General features: G+C 41.0%; 2 protein-coding genes across 4 annotated transcripts; one reads left to right on the plus strand and one right to left on the minus strand.

Annotated features, from left to right (window-relative positions):
• Positions 1-597: 597 nt before the first annotated feature.
• On the minus strand, positions 598-4,611 carry loxl5a (lysyl oxidase-like 5a). 2 transcript variants are annotated; one of them, XM_080769944.1, is made up of 7 exons: positions 3,469-4,611; positions 3,235-3,343; positions 2,501-2,638; positions 1,759-1,855; positions 1,551-1,646; positions 1,251-1,366; positions 598-1,141 (listed from the first exon to the last, which is right to left on the minus strand). In XM_080769944.1, exons 1-7 carry the CDS (start codon positions 4,544-4,546, stop codon positions 1,135-1,137), a joined length of 1,641 nt encoding a protein of 546 aa, XP_080626070.1. In that variant the 5' UTR covers positions 4,547-4,611; the 3' UTR covers positions 598-1,134. The 2 variants fall into 2 exon arrangements, with proteins under 2 accessions (XP_080626070.1, XP_080626069.1); XM_080769943.1 differs by having other exon boundaries at positions 1,759-1,915.
• Positions 4,612-9,631: 5,020 nt separating this feature from the next.
• mibp (muscle-specific beta 1 integrin binding protein) lies at positions 9,632-14,506 on the plus strand. Of its 2 annotated transcripts, XM_080771097.1 has the most exons (8): positions 9,632-9,855; positions 10,653-10,743; positions 11,260-11,308; positions 11,603-11,777; positions 13,079-13,150; positions 13,612-13,718; positions 14,005-14,090; positions 14,221-14,506. In XM_080771097.1, exons 1-7 carry the CDS (start codon positions 9,824-9,826, stop codon positions 14,088-14,090), a joined length of 612 nt encoding a protein of 203 aa, XP_080627223.1. In that variant the 5' UTR covers positions 9,632-9,823; the 3' UTR covers positions 14,221-14,506. The 2 variants fall into 2 exon arrangements, with proteins under 2 accessions (XP_080627223.1, XP_080627224.1); XM_080771098.1 differs by lacking the exon at positions 11,260-11,308 and having other exon boundaries at positions 9,838-9,855.
• The last annotated feature ends 1,034 nt before the right edge of the window (positions 14,507-15,540 follow it).

Below are 15,540 nucleotides of genomic sequence, written 5' to 3' on the forward strand. Positions count from 1 at the left end.
CAAAGGTTATTGGAAGCTATAACTGGGTGACTGAAAAATATGTCACTGTAAGCAGTCAACGTTTTGTACATCTCATCAAATTGGAGATATTCCATGTTATTAGTTATTCTAAACGGACGTTTTAGACAGACTATAAAGACAGGTCAGAAATTCCTAGACACTACACTAAAATATGCAGTTTTCATTTAACTCTGAGAATGTACAAATGGAACCAAGTTTCAATGTTTGCAGTGCACACATGGAGTCAGGAGCACAGATTGTTTTCCAGTCATTCTGGTTAAGTCAAATAGCATAACGTTAGGTACCCTGGTGAAAAATGTCAAACACTGTGTAGCCCTTTCATGCTCTCTCCTCCATTTCCGAGAGACGTAATGCATTAAGTGGTACCCTTTCATGCATTTCTCTGAGATGTGCAGTTTTATTTAGATCATTTTAGAAAAGTGCCATAGACAGCCTGTTAAATGTGAGTGAAAAGTGGAATGACATCATTGACAATTATATAGTCAGTGAAGCTTAATTCCCATCATTAAATTATAAGAGAAAATTAATAAGGCTTTAGTCTTCAATGGCATTCAGGTCTCAAAACATTACGTCAAACTTTATTATAAAATGCAACCGTATAAAATTAAGTACAACTTACAAACATTATTTATACATAATCAGCATATTGTTGAACATTATGCTTTAGCAGTACATGGCTAGTCTATAAGATAATGCACAGAATCTTACATACAGAAAGAAAGGTGTATGTGGGAGTACATGCATGAGTATTGATTCTCATAATGGTTAATGGTACTACTCTAGTCTGAGCACAGTAGCCCAAATGTTACCAACCATGAGCACCTCTATAACTCTTTTCAGAACAAGCACCGACTCAGTCATACTGTGAATGTCAATATTAAGGTCTGTATTAACACACACACACATACATACATACATACATACATACACATACAGCACAGCAGTCATTATTAATTTCCTGCTAATAGCATACAGTATATACTATTAGCAGGAAATGATGAATGATTGCTCACTGAAGTTCTGATCAAATGTTTACACTGAAGAACATATTGACTGCATGTGCCGAGCTTGGGCATGCAGGTATATGGTAGAAAATGTTCCTCACCAGCCAAGTTAGCTTCTGTGGAACATACAATAGAGTAGCGTGTAAGTAATCATATGTTGCTCTGTCACACAATGTATGCTTTTGACCCTCATTATAAAGAGCTTCACACTTGTGTCTGACTTACACAGTGATCCTGCAGTTTCTCGCTTGAACATAGGTCCCGGTGTACCTGATGTCACATCGCACCACATTGTTGGAGAAATCTGACTCCTGGACAAGTTGAGAGGGGTTCACTGTCACCTGGGATCGAAATGAGAGAGAGAGAGAGAGAGAGAGAGAGACTGTATTCTATTCTGTCTTACAGCATACAGTGTGTCTTTGAAGCAGCTAGCCTTTTGAGTCTTTTGACATTTTCCTTACGAAGCTTATCAGTATGTTATTAATGATGATATTTATCTCCCACTGTACCCCATTACAGTCCTACCTTGAGAACATAGTTTCCTGGTGGCACATCTGTAATATCAATCCACTGGCAGTCAATGTTTGCATGATATATATCATAGCAACCCGGACCAAGCCCCTGACAGAAATACACATTCATGCAAATGTTATACGATTAATTAATTGATTGTTTATTTATTAATATTGTTTCATATCAAATGGACACTGACAGAGACATCAGGCAGACCAACCTGTGTGTGAGTAGTGCAGGCAAATCGCCGTCGTATCCCTGGGTCACAGGAAGTGTCTTCCAGACAGAAGCTGGCTTTATGCCCCTCTGCCACCTTCCTGCCAGTAAGGACATCCAGCAGGTCATAGTTACTGAAGGCCTCCATGCTGTGGTAGTGTCTGAGGTGAGAGGAGAGTAGGAGACTGGTCAGTCTGTCTGTCATACAGTATGAAAGGCCTCCATGCTGTGGTAGTGTCTGAGGTGAGAGGAGAGTAGGAGACTGGTCAGTCTGTCTGTTATACAGTATGAAAGACAGATGAACCCTTAAGGTTCCATGCATTTGTACACTCCATGCATTTGTACACTGAGTTATATTAGCACTTTATTTGACTTAACGTGGCAACCCAACTCTGGTACTTAAAAGAAAAGACTATGAAGCCCAAACCACACCAAAGGGTCGCGTCGGGACAAAACCTTTTTTAAAGGTTTTTTTTAAACGATTAAACCATACCATTGCAACTCGTTGCATTGGTGTGGTTGACCTTAAAAATTGTTTTGTTCTGACCCGACCCTTTGGTGTGGTTTGAGTTTAAGAACTACCGTATTCACAAGACCTTTCCATACTGCCTCTGTGCACCATAATAATTATGGTGCACATAGAGGCAGTATATGGAAAGGTCCAATTGCAACACATTCATATTCATACAGCATGCATACAGGTGATGGCAGGCTGCAGTGTAGTGGTGAGTGGTGACTGGACTCACTGATGACAGCTGTGCCATTCCCACTCATGTCTGGGTTTCACCGGGAGGAAGTCTGCTGTTCCCTGGTTCTTTACCCTCTGGGGGAAACGGAGCAGAACCCTGTAGTCCAGGTCCCCCACACTGTGATGGTTCGCAGACCTCCAACAGAGAAGTCGAGGGGATAATAAGACAGCTGGGTCTACCCTGTCCAACTAGTGTTTTTTTTTCCACATTTACTTAAGGGATTCTACAGTCTTTCCTTTAAAGACATTCTACTTGGCAGAGTGGCTGTTCAGACCAGCGCAGTAAATCCAGTTTGGTACCTTTAGGATATTTTCAACACAAGTCATAAGGGTATTGTTATACTGTTATTTATATACTGTTTGTTTAATTGCACACATAAAAACAACCAAACAGTGCAGTAAAAGAATGACGAATGATGAAAGAGAAAAATAGATGATTTAGCAAAATTGTTCTTGAAACAAATGTGGCCATATACAGAACAAGAGTAACAAAAATAGGATATTGTTTTGTGTTAGATAGGCCTATTGTTTTCATATTAACCAACATTCTGTGATTCATTATTTCACTGATTTGCAAAGTGCTGATCGTTTATATGAAAACAAAACGTTTCTCTCTTGACTGGATGAATGGTGTCACGACGACCTGAACATTTATATTTATAACACTAATGAAAATATCACAACTATCACCAAGTGTGAATAATCATAATGCATAGCACCATATGGAGTTACCTGGACAGACAATTCTCCTCAGCAGCACAGCGTAGGGCATACATCTGCACTCTCTGGATGTATATTGCAGCTTGGATATAATAAGGATCAGGAACCAGATCTGGGAGACCTGAAGAACACAATGGATCCACTATTGTTTAGACTCAGAGAGACGTGTATAGTAAAGGAGAATATTCCAATTTCTAATGTTGAAAACTGATATCTTTCCATTTTAAATCTTTCACTCTGCTATACCATTGTGGAAGAGCCTGGTGCCATAGCCCGTTCCGGGTGGATTACGCGCTGCCGGTGCCCTGCTCCTGCCGCCTGGCGGGTACACATTATAGAAAACAGAGTTCCTGTGATTGTTGATCTGTGCATCGCGGATCTCATCGTTTATTGTTCCGTCCGCTGTCCTTGTCGCTTCGGGGGGTGGGCGAGGGAAATCCGTCTCCACGGCGTTATTGGACACCGGGGAAACATTGGACGGCGGTATGGGTCTGGTAACTCTGGTTAAAGAATGCGCTCTGTGAACACCCCGAGAGTCCCCTAAACTAGAAGGCTGGTGAATGCGTCGTCGGATGGTACCGGTGTCCCTAATTACATTACCGACCCACGGAGCCGTGGCAGGTGGCTGAGCTGTGGATTCGTGGCGATGCTCTGTTCGCAGACGAGTGTCCCTACTGCGCGCAAATTCTGATGATCCTACCGATGATGACGCGGCGACCTGTTGCGGTGGAGCCGTCGTCGGACCAACGTCCCCCGTGGTGGCCCTGGTGGGGCTTCGTCCTCCTCTCGGGACCCCGCTTCCCGAGAACTCCTGGATGGCGGCAAGTGTGCGCGCGGTGGTATTAAATGAGGGTTGGCGTAAACGGTGCGCTCCCGCTCCGGGGTATCCAGTAACCACAATGTTGTTCCTCGTGGGTGCCATGAGCGGTTGAGGCTGACTTCGTGCGCCCGTGGCGAGCAAATACTGACCAGCATCAGCACCGAGAAATGAAGCGTCCAGTTGACGGCGCGCGTTTACTATTTGAGAAGGAGCCCCGGGTCTCTCCTCCTCTCCCACAGATCTGGTCCTGGAGGACCTGCTCACTACAACAGGTTGCTGTCGGTTCCTTTTTGTCGACAAGAAGACCTGGGGATGCCCTTTGGCTTGAGCAGGTGCGCGGTACTCAGTCCCCGTGCTCAGTAAATGATACACCCGGCCGTTATTCTCCCACTGAATTCTCTGTCTCCACGGTCCAATACGTTCGCGTGCGCGGTGTTGTCCGGTGCCAAAATGTGCCAGAATTAGAAGGAGAAGGTAAATGGACGCTAAAGCAAAATTCTCCATGTCTAAACGTCTTGTTTGGTGTCTTTATTCGAAGATCCCCGACATTGAGACATTAGCTGCGTGTCCTGCTTGTAAATTGTAGGGCTGGGCTGCTGGCCGGCTATTTGATTTTGACACTTCTTGGAAAATATGGGTGATGTTTCAGGTGGTGTTTTGGACACACTCTTGATTCCGTCACGCAGCGTCGCCATGGTGAATATTTGTGTTGAGACGTCTCGGTGTTTGACTGTTTGTTTGTCCATGCATGCACCACAGACTGCAGAGGTCTATGACGTTTTCCATCACATTTTCTTCATTTAGCCTTTACCATTTGGCCACTAATTGTAACCTTTGTGAATGTATTCTTCTGGGCTGCATGGGGTGACTTTTCAATTATGTTTTTAACGAATACATTATATGAGCATGCATGAATTAATTCGCTGGTAAAATCCAACCTATGGCAACACACACTTTCAGGTTTACTTGAAGCCCTTCCATTTGAGCCATATAACACTGCACATACTTGTTGAATTCAACACTTCTCTGATCCTAATCCAAATGGGTTTCATATTTGCTTTGAAATCCAGTCCAGTTATTCAATGGAGTAGAATGGAATGAATCTTATAACTAAATATATTAATATCAGCCTGAAGACAGGTGGCAGGCTTTGCAACACATTTTGTTTCACCCAAATACCAAATTTAAAAATGCTGTTTGGATTAGTGCCTTAGGATAAGCCGCCCCCTATTTTTGGTTGTTTATTTTATTATGATTCATTATAGATTTCCTACTCACAATTAGCTAGTTCATGCATGGGAATTTAAATATAGTTAAAAAAACATGTGCCATGTGTTGTGTGTAATACACGCATATATTTATTTGATCTAACTGTGTTGTGTATCTAGCTCTGGTCCATAGCCTTACTGCTTCTGATTCTGCAGAATCAGAAGCAGTGTATCCATAGTTCCATGATGTGCTGCTTGTTTTTGTTTTTATTGTATTGTGCTTTTAATTTATACCTTTCTAGTACTTTGTTCTACTTTATTTGTATACATTTATGACACATCTTCACGTGAAAACCTAAAAAAACAATAAAATTGTATTATTCATGTTCATGTATTTCATTTTGTCATATTATTTTATGTATAATGTTAGTCTTTTTTATTAAATATAATCACTGTGTTCTTTGCCTGCCTGCACTGCGCCACAAGGGGGCATTACACTCCAGTAAACATCCCGTATTGATGCAGGCTGGAGTCGACCTTAGACCATAGCCTTAGACCTAGGGTAGCTCATTAGCTTCATTAATGATGCTCAGTGACAAGGTAGCTTTGTTTCCCTGCCCACATCCCTGTTTTTGTCTACAGGCAGGTGTTTGGGTGAATTTCACCCGGTTTAGTGATAGAGGGTAATAATAATAATAATAATAATAACTACAGTAGAACTGCACTCTGTCGAGTGCCTACTTGCTTGTTGCACACAAGTAGGCCTAGTGGCCTACTAGTGCGCAAGCAGAGCGCGCAAGTACTGTCGACCGCTACAAACTGTCAAATCTCAGCTTCTCTGTGAAAGAACGTTTGAAATATTGAATTATTAGGCTTTGGTGACATATATGTCGATCAGTATCGTGTTGGTTTAAAGGAAATGCCGTATATGTAATTTGTAAGTTGATTAGCGGTATACTGTGGTTACTTTGCGTATGCCCCGTTTGATGCGTATGTATCGTAGCAGCATATGACGTCAGGGTATAACTGGTATAACTAGCTCTCAATGATGACGTAATAAAGATGTGGGTTAAAGGACCCAATGCCAGGGTGTAATTGGTTTTTGATGGTGACGTAATGACGATATGTTTTAGTGTCGGGAGGATTGAAGTTAATGCCCCTATACATGTATGTAATCCAAAGGAGAAGTTCCCATGAACTGCTTCCAAGCCAAGAAAGAAATGCCATGGAGCAGATGTTATATCAGAGTTGTGATTTAGGCTCAAACCATTAGAAATATGTTTGAGGGAAATAAACAATATGATGCATGTTGTATATAGTTCCTTTATTTCATTATATATATTTTTAAATGATGTAGACTAAATATAAGTGGGTCTGGGTGAGGAGTGGGTGATTGCTGTGAAAATGTCTCTCCCTGTCCTTGTATTGCCCACCATTTAGCCTCTGCCACAGTGCCACAGTACTGTGTTTTGTGGTTGCTGGCAGGCGTACGTGTGGATAGTCATGGTAGCCTCTAGCTGCCTGCTGGTCCCGAGTGCTAGGGCACAATGCCAGCTATATGCTGCAGAGTACAATGGTGTGTTACAGCATCTTCTATGGCTTCTATGGCTGATGGCTCATATACAGTATATACGGTAGGTATACACTCCTCCCCTGACACTGTGAATCTCAGCTAAATATACTCACACACCCTGCCTATGTTCACACAAGCACAGCCTTTCGACAGTGTTGGAGTCTGAGCACATGTGTGTGAACAAGTGGGGGAAAGGGCGTGTGTGGCCATTTGAAAATTGCCGATCTAAAAGCTCACAATGTGTCGCGATGCAATGTATTGTGAGCTTGTAGATCAAAAGATTTTTATACATTTCATTTGAACACTTGAAATGGGACATTCTGCACAACGACAGGCTACTTTTGGTACTTTAAGTACATTTTGAAACCAATAATTTTGTACTTTTACTCAAGTAAAATTTGAACAGTGGACTTTTAGACAGTATTGATACTGTGAGTAGGCTACTTTTTCCAGCATAGCCGGGGAGCCACAGGCCCAAAAGCTCAAGGAATAGAGATTAACCTGTGTCATGACATACTTTTTATTTGTGTTTTTTCTATTCACTTGGTCATTCTCATTCTGTAGACCTCTCATTCTGTAGCCCTTCTACAGAATGAGAGGTCTGCTCTGCCGGAAAGTTATGGCCATTTTTGTATACAAAACCATAGACGACCAATATAAGGTAACATTTTCCAAATTTCATCATACTTTAAGTTGCATGTGACATGTCAAACGAGGGGGTTTTCATGATTCTGAATACATTCCAAGCATTAGTTTGCACGAAAAACACTCCTTGGCCTAATTTCGACCATAGCCACAATGGGCTGACCTCATCACATTTGTGATGACGGCTGTGGCCGTTTTTAGGCCAAGGAGTGTTTTTCGTGCAAAACTAATGCTTGGAATGGATTTAGAATGGTGGTTAGAGGAGCGCCCTTGTTACCGAAAGGTTGACAGTTCGATTCCCTGGATGGGCAGGAAAAATCTGGGTCAGGAAGTGATTGGTCAACTCATCACTCACCCAACACCGCATAAGTGCCCTTGAGCAAGGCAATAAACCCCCAACTGCTCCAGTGGAGCTGTTTAGTGGCCAACAGTATAAGACTGTGGTACTGGTCAGCTCCCAGGTTTGTGTGTCTGTCTGTGTGTTTCTATGTGCAGGGCGTTGCTGAAAATGAGCACTTGTACTCAGCTACTACCCTGGGTAAATAAAGGAAAAATAAAAAAGTGTATTTTATCGATTCTGACATATTCAATCTCGGAATCGATAAAATACATCTATATGAGACTCTAAAGCTTAGGCTAATGTTAAGTATGTCATATCTAATTGTCATTGTCATATACTGAGTTCCAATGTGTATTAAATACATCTATGAGAATCTTTGGCTAAGTTCAATGTTCACATGTTACGTCTACTCATGGCTTACTGAACAAGGATGTCACTTCCGTTACACTGAAATGATCAGCTGAATTCCCTTTACTGGTGGCCGAGTGGATTGCGGAGCGGTCTAGATACCGGAAGGTCGCCAGTTCGAATCAGCGATCCGACACGTTAAAATTACCACCGTTGAAGTGCCCTTGGACAAGGCATTGAACCTCTACCATGAAATGCTCCATGTGGGCCTGGCTGTAAACAAGTATCTGATGCTTAGTCCAGTTACCCTTGGTAAACTTGATTTACCAGAACGCATTTCTTCTTCTTCTTCTTCTGTTCTCTCATATTTTCCTCCATCTATGACGAATTCCCCAGATAGAGAAATCATTCATTGCTGAGGGTAAATTAAGCCTTATTAAAGCTCTGCTGGATTGGAATCCTAGGATGTAACATAGGACACGCTCCAGTCACTGGCTCACACTAAAGGTCCCAAATCTAAACACTGAGGTGGGGAAAACAGCCTTTTGTTTTAGTGCCCCAACCACGTGGAATGACCTACAGCTTAAATTAAAGATGTTTCCCATAACTTACGGTGAATTTAAATCTTTGATTGCAGACGTACCCCCAAGTGTTTTTAAACATAGCCTACGTGCTACGTCACGCGATGATGAGGAAATGTTACTGTTGCTTTGAAATATTGTATTATGTGTACAGTATCTCGACGACACTACAAATGAGGATGACCTCAATGTCTTTCGAGAATAAATAAAGGTTTGAATGAATTAATGAAAAAAGATTATATCGTGAAGGCTCACATGCACATCTGACTACTTCTGTTCATCAAGCAATCTGGGAACCCATTGGCAAAACAAAGGAAAGCGCCCTCTTTTCACTCTGTCTCTAGAGACTATAAAGTGAACCAGTAGACCTAGATACTTGACCTCACATGCCCTCTCATTATTTATAATAGCCGGATACTAAAAGACCTGAAAACAATACAATTTGGGGTTAAAAAATAATAAAAAAAACATCTTGAATGTCACTTTCCAGGGACTAGCAGCAATACACCCCAAGTAGTTTTCCATCCATGATCCCTGCCCTGGTATCAGTTGGATTTAGAAAGAGACATGCGACAGGTGACAGTCTGGGATACTGTCTGGCTCGTGACTAAATTATGGAAAGTTACTATATGGGAATGTACGGGCAGTGATTGGTGTGTTACGTGGGAGCCTGCCTGCAACCTGATTGGCCACAGTGAAAAAGGACAGAACTCGGAAGAACAGATCTACAAGCTATCGTCGCGTCGCATTGCGGCGCGTCGATAGCTTGTAGATCTGTTCTTTTTGGTACGCGACACCGTCGTACGTCGGACTCATACCGCCCCGGGGGGCGGGGTATAAGGACGTGACGTAAAGCAACCCGAATCAGATATAAATTTCAGGCGGCTTGTGGTTTGTTGTGAATGGTGCTTCAGATAGGAGGCATCTGCTTCTGATAGACTAATACTAGTAACAATATACACAAATACTATATTTGTACTTAAAGCGTTTCGCGTTTCGCTTCTACTGGATTATTGTTTTCATCGTTATCATTTCATTGACTTTTGTTGCCGTTTTCTAAGCTGAACGCATCTCAAGAAGAACTGAATGAAAATGAAATACATTATAGGAATTGGCGGGTAAGTTGTAAAAAGACCGTAAAAGCAGTCTTAAAGATTGTTTAGATTTCAAATAAGGCTCGGTTTGTCTACAAAGTAACATAATTTATAGACGAAAAGGTCTCTGGTGACGATTTGGAAACCCAAACAAACGTGGTGGCAATATTATCTATGACTAAAACCTGATAATTTAAAAGGGTAATTGTAATCTCATCTTAAACCAACACCATTTACGTTATCAGCCAGCCTGTGAACTATGGTGCTCTTTAGTGCTCTAGACCGTCTTATTTGTGTATATTATTATTATCACATGTAATATCCTGGCTGGTTGAGCGGGATATTTGAAATTTCAGCGCGGAAGTCTTATCAGAAGTGAGACTTTGTTTCGGGGGATAACGGGGGTGAAATACTATATATGGTAATGGTTGTAGTCAGTCTTAAACGGAGTAACATTAATTATCAATTCATATCATAAAATGCATTCTCTGATTTATTTTGTGGAGTTTAAGCGAATCGAATACATAGGACCCGACCCGTCCCCAATGGAAGCAAGCCATAGTGCTTTCTTTGGTTTAAGTTTAATCCATTTGCTATCCTTTTGAAACTGTACTTTCTGTGCTTTTTTTTGCAAAAACTGTTAATACATGTTTAATCAAAAGCAGTCTACATTACACATTATTATAGCCGCATCTTCAAAATACATCCTGTGTGTGTGCGTGCTCACACAGTCTCTCTCGCGCGCCCACGCACACGCACACGGTCACACACAAGTGCAGCTGGAAAGATAATCTGCTTTTTTTTTTTTAACTTGTCTTCAGAGTGACTAATGGTGGTAAAACCACGTTGACAAATAAGCTGATCAAGACGTTGCCCAACTGCTGTGTTGTGCACCAAGATGACTTTTTCAAGGTAAGTGGAGCCGAGCTGGCATTATTGTGGTCTTTTGTTTAGTTGTTTGCATGTGAGAAAGGTAATGACCCCCTGCCTTTCTGCTATCACACTGACCTTGATGTTTATGTATGTATGGTATATGCATGCATGCTGTTTCTTTACCAATACTGTCCCCTCTTTTACTTGACACAGCAGTCATGCGTTTTGTTTTCACATGAGCCCCTCTCTTGACCTTTCTGCATACAGCTGAGCTTAGTAGTGAATAGTGATTGCTTAGTCATTTCTTGGCTAGCTAATTTGACATGCTTTTTCAAACGCAGCAAAGCCTAATCAATTTAATGTGCAATAAAAGTTCTGGAATTTTCTGTAAAAATAAAACAATTAAATGCAACGTTTTGACCGACTAGGTCTTCATCAATATCTACTTGTGGCTGTGCTATGTGTGCATTTCGCTTTGCTGTTGGCGTGTTGACTGGTCTTAAAGTGTTCGGCTGTGAGGTTGCAGCAATGTTTTATTGGTGACTGTTATTTCAGAAACCTGATCAGATAGATGTCGGGGAGGACGGCTTTAGACAGTGGGATGGTAAGACTGGATTTCACCATAGGAGACTCCCGCTAGCTCATTGTTTTTACATGAATATATAACTGACTGTCCCCTTTTTTAGTTTAATTATAAGTGTAATATAAACTTGTATTCATCATTTCAATCATAATATTACCCTCACACAAGTATTGTTTGAACATAACCACCCCAAATACACTTCTTTGAACATAACCACACCAAATACACTTAGTTGGCCATAGTTGCATTGTGTCTGTCTAAGTTTGTTTTTTTTCTTCTCTTGCCGACCCATCCCGCTTCCCCTCCCCTATACAGTGATCACCGCCCTCGACATGGAGGCAATGACCAACACGATTAATGGCTGGATTGAGAACCCAGTGAAGTTTGCCCGCTCCCATGGTGTCAGCCTGTCTCATGTCTCCAGCGTGGTCGACCCTGATGTGGACATTCACATCTTGATTCTTGAGGGCTTTCTGCTCTACAACTACCCGTAAGTTAATTTTATTCACCAGTTGAAACTTGATAGTGTATGTGTACAAGGCCAACTGATAAATATCTGCTTCACATTGTAATTTGAGTATTCATTTTACTTGGAACAGAATAGTGTACCCTTATGGTTCCGTTTGTTCAGTCTTTAGACTTAAATTAACACTAAGGAGAGGAATTCCATCTAGCTTGAACTGGTGCAGTAAATTCCCCTTTTAACACTCGTTTTTATGGTGTGTTTTTATTGTTGTACAAGAGTATTGGAGCGAGATGGGACAGCTAGAATAATAGACATTCAACACTGGTCTTCAGCTTGGAATCATACCAGCAATGTTAGTTATGTGGAACTGGTCTGGCTGAGAAGCAACAGAGTGCCAGAGGAAAGTTCACTCAGTCCTCTTGTTGTTTGCAGAGATATACATATTGGGGACTGTACTTGTAGAAAACAAAAAAGATGATCTACCTATAGAGGGTATGTGTGTGACATAATACCCGGCCGGAAGTTATACGTGAACGCATACTGAGTGGCAAAAAATACTTTCTGGCCTTGACAGCCCATACACTCTGATTGCGTTAAACAATGTTAAACTCACCTTGCCACTCGATTTGCGACTCACTTTATGCATGCGCGTACGTAAAATAATGTCTTATCTCTGTTGAAATGATTCTGCCCCATCACTTTTGTGCATTTCCATCCCTACCGCGGTGCAGTTCTGTGAATGGCAGCAGGTTGCCTTGAGATTAGAACTAATTCAGAGAAACTCGTGACAACAAACCTATGGGGAGGGTGCTACTGGGTCACGTGGCATCTTGTTACATTCCCTACTACTAACTACAACATGCACACAAACATTTGGCCCCATAATGCATTGCTGGGCAGGTCCTGCAGTGACAGATAAGCATTTCTGTCCGAGCTGTTCTAAAAATAGTACTTATTAATGCTGTGGCCTGTATGGCTACAAAAACATCACAATTTGATGAATTGAACATGGTGGACCCTCTTGTAAACAAGTCAATTGTAATGCTTAACTGTTAATAAATATTTCAATCAAACATATTGTGTTAAGTGTGTAGGACACACAGCGCTAGTGTGTGTGTGTGGTGACTCCTTTCACGCTGTTTCACAAATTGCATATGTCATAAATGTTTCAGTCGAGATTTTATTTTTGCTTTAATCCTCAATCTACATAATGAGCTTCAATGCATCACGAGCCACAGAAGTACACTGAGGACAATTTCATACATTGAGGCAGAGTTGATGTGATAATAACCTTATTGATGACCTTATGTGTCCCTTCTCTGCAGCCCCCTGATGGATGTGTACAACAAGTGCTACTATATCTCCATTCCCTACGAGGAGTGCAAGAGCAGGAGAAGGTACGGATATTGAACAGCATTTAAACCTGTTGATGGAGTTCATCAGAAGCATCATACTTGTCACTTGAATTTTGCATTTGTCACATACTGGTAATCTGGCACAAAAATTGTGCTGTTTGGAACCTCTAGGATATCATGGTTGTATAATGTTTTATATACCGGTAGCCTCTTCTTCAATGGGGTTTTGTGTATAGAAACGGTGTGGCTCAGTACAGCCACATTTATTTTATATATATATCTTTTAATTACAATTAATTGAAAGAATTTAATTTCATTGTTGTGAACTGCCAGGTACTATAGCTGCTAGATGACATTGTACTGGTAGAACTGCATTTCTTTTGCCCAGCAATGGAATTTCTAGGTTTGTCTCAATACCTTAGATACCTCTCTAATATCTTGGGGGGGGGGGGGGGGGGGCACACAATCCAGTGCTGTTAGTTATACTGTATCGTCTTTTTCAGTACAAGACAGTACACCGTGCCAGACCCTCCCGGCCTCTTTGATGGCCATGTGTGGCCCATGTACCTGAAACACCGGAAGCAGATGGAGGATAGCTGTTTAAGTATCGGTATGTGCATCTGTTCTTCTACGGGAAATGTCTTCCATCGGGGTTCACATAATGTAATGTAGCAGAACACATTTCTGTTACTCAACATATTCTTTGGGATATTTTCCCAAATACTTTAACAACACGAATCTTGTATGGGGGTCCCTGGCGCAAAATATTTATAGGGGTCCATGGCCTTTATATAAAATTTGGGGGTCTTTGAACATGAAAAGGTTTGTGAACCTCTGATCTAACTGACATTCATGTTTCTACCTCCTAACAAGTAACCTTTCTATGTGTATTACAGAATACCTGGACGGTTTGAAATCGAAAGAGGAGATCTACAATCAAGTGTATGAGGACATTCAGAACACACTGCTAAATCGCTTATAGGTGAGGCAACTCATACTACAATAATGCTTACTTTCAATATGTTAGTAGTAATACTTGCAATCTATTGCTCAGATGCAAATGGCATTGACTAATATATATATATATATATATATTTCCCCATTTCTTGCAGCAGGAGCAGCTGTCTTCAATCCTGTATAGATTTGTACATAGCAACAAGGACATCTTTTTGTACCCATTTTATTTTTTTTATATACTTTTTTGTTTTTTTTATATACTTTTTTGTAAATAGGTTAACTTATAATGTGTTTTGTCACCTTCAGTTGACTTGTGTCCTGTTTTGAGAGGATTGTTGAATAACGTAACTTAACAGACTAGTGCTCGGACCATGATTGTTACTGTCATACATCTGAAAATAAACACATTAATATCTGCTGTTGGGCAAACTTGATCAAGAATCCTTTGCGTCTTTGTTTTCTGTTATAAAGTTTGTAGTTGACATGCAGAGTATAACATTTGACTATTGCATGGTTCCCAAACATTCTGGAAAACCCAGAACTTGTATGCTGTTTTTCATGGGAAATGACAGACTGGTTCAAATGTCCTAGAAAATATCATGTTGGCACCGTCTTCTACAACCCATTTTACTGTCCAAAACATAGAAGGAATGCAACTAATGATTATTATCTACATTTTGATTTAGTTGCACCACAAGTTATCTGAACCGGCATGGACATATTGGCCTGCGTAACAGCAAGTGTATGTAGCTTTCGTTTACCCAGCACTCTTCAAACTTTTCATTTTATAATGTGCAAGAAAAGAAAATTGAGATCTGTACAGTGTACACCCATAAGTTCCTCTGATACACTGTAGTATCTTAAATGCAGTTTAAGGGGGTATTAGCTTCAATTACTGGCACCTTGACCTCTTGGAAGTTCTGCAGCTGCCAAGCAGTCAGTGAGTTACTTTGGTTAAAGAATGGGTCTGTGTGTATGTACTTGCAGACGGTACACATTTGTAAAATAACTAACTTGCATTTTACAGTACATACAAACCAGTGTTTAAGATTAGTATTTTCTTTTTTACTTCCTGGGTACATTTCTTCGTCTCCTTGAGACAAACTGATTAAAACCCCTTGCTACACATGGAGTAGCAAGCTATCAGACCCTAGTATAAACATTCATTCGTGACCCATTGTTTAAGAAACCAGGGCATTCTGGATTTCATGTAGGTCAACTCTTAACTGCAATCATGGCATAGCTTTACAAATTCAAAATATGAGACAGCTACCGGTATGCAGTGTATGGTGTAGTCTCATATTGTCTTAACACTTGCGTTACTGCCAGGAGGATATATAAATGATCCATATTAATTCTGAGACTTACTGTAATATTTCTGTCATGGGAAATTGTGACATCTATATATCAATCTCTGAGAAGTGTCAACAGGGCTGTAGCTGTATAATGCCTGAGTGGGTCACAGACTAAACACA

The sequence above is a fragment of the Protomyctophum bolini genome (assembly GCF_963924005.1).
Source record: "Protomyctophum bolini genome assembly, chromosome: 8".
Lineage (NCBI taxonomy): Eukaryota > Metazoa > Chordata > Actinopteri > Myctophiformes > Myctophidae > Protomyctophum > Protomyctophum bolini.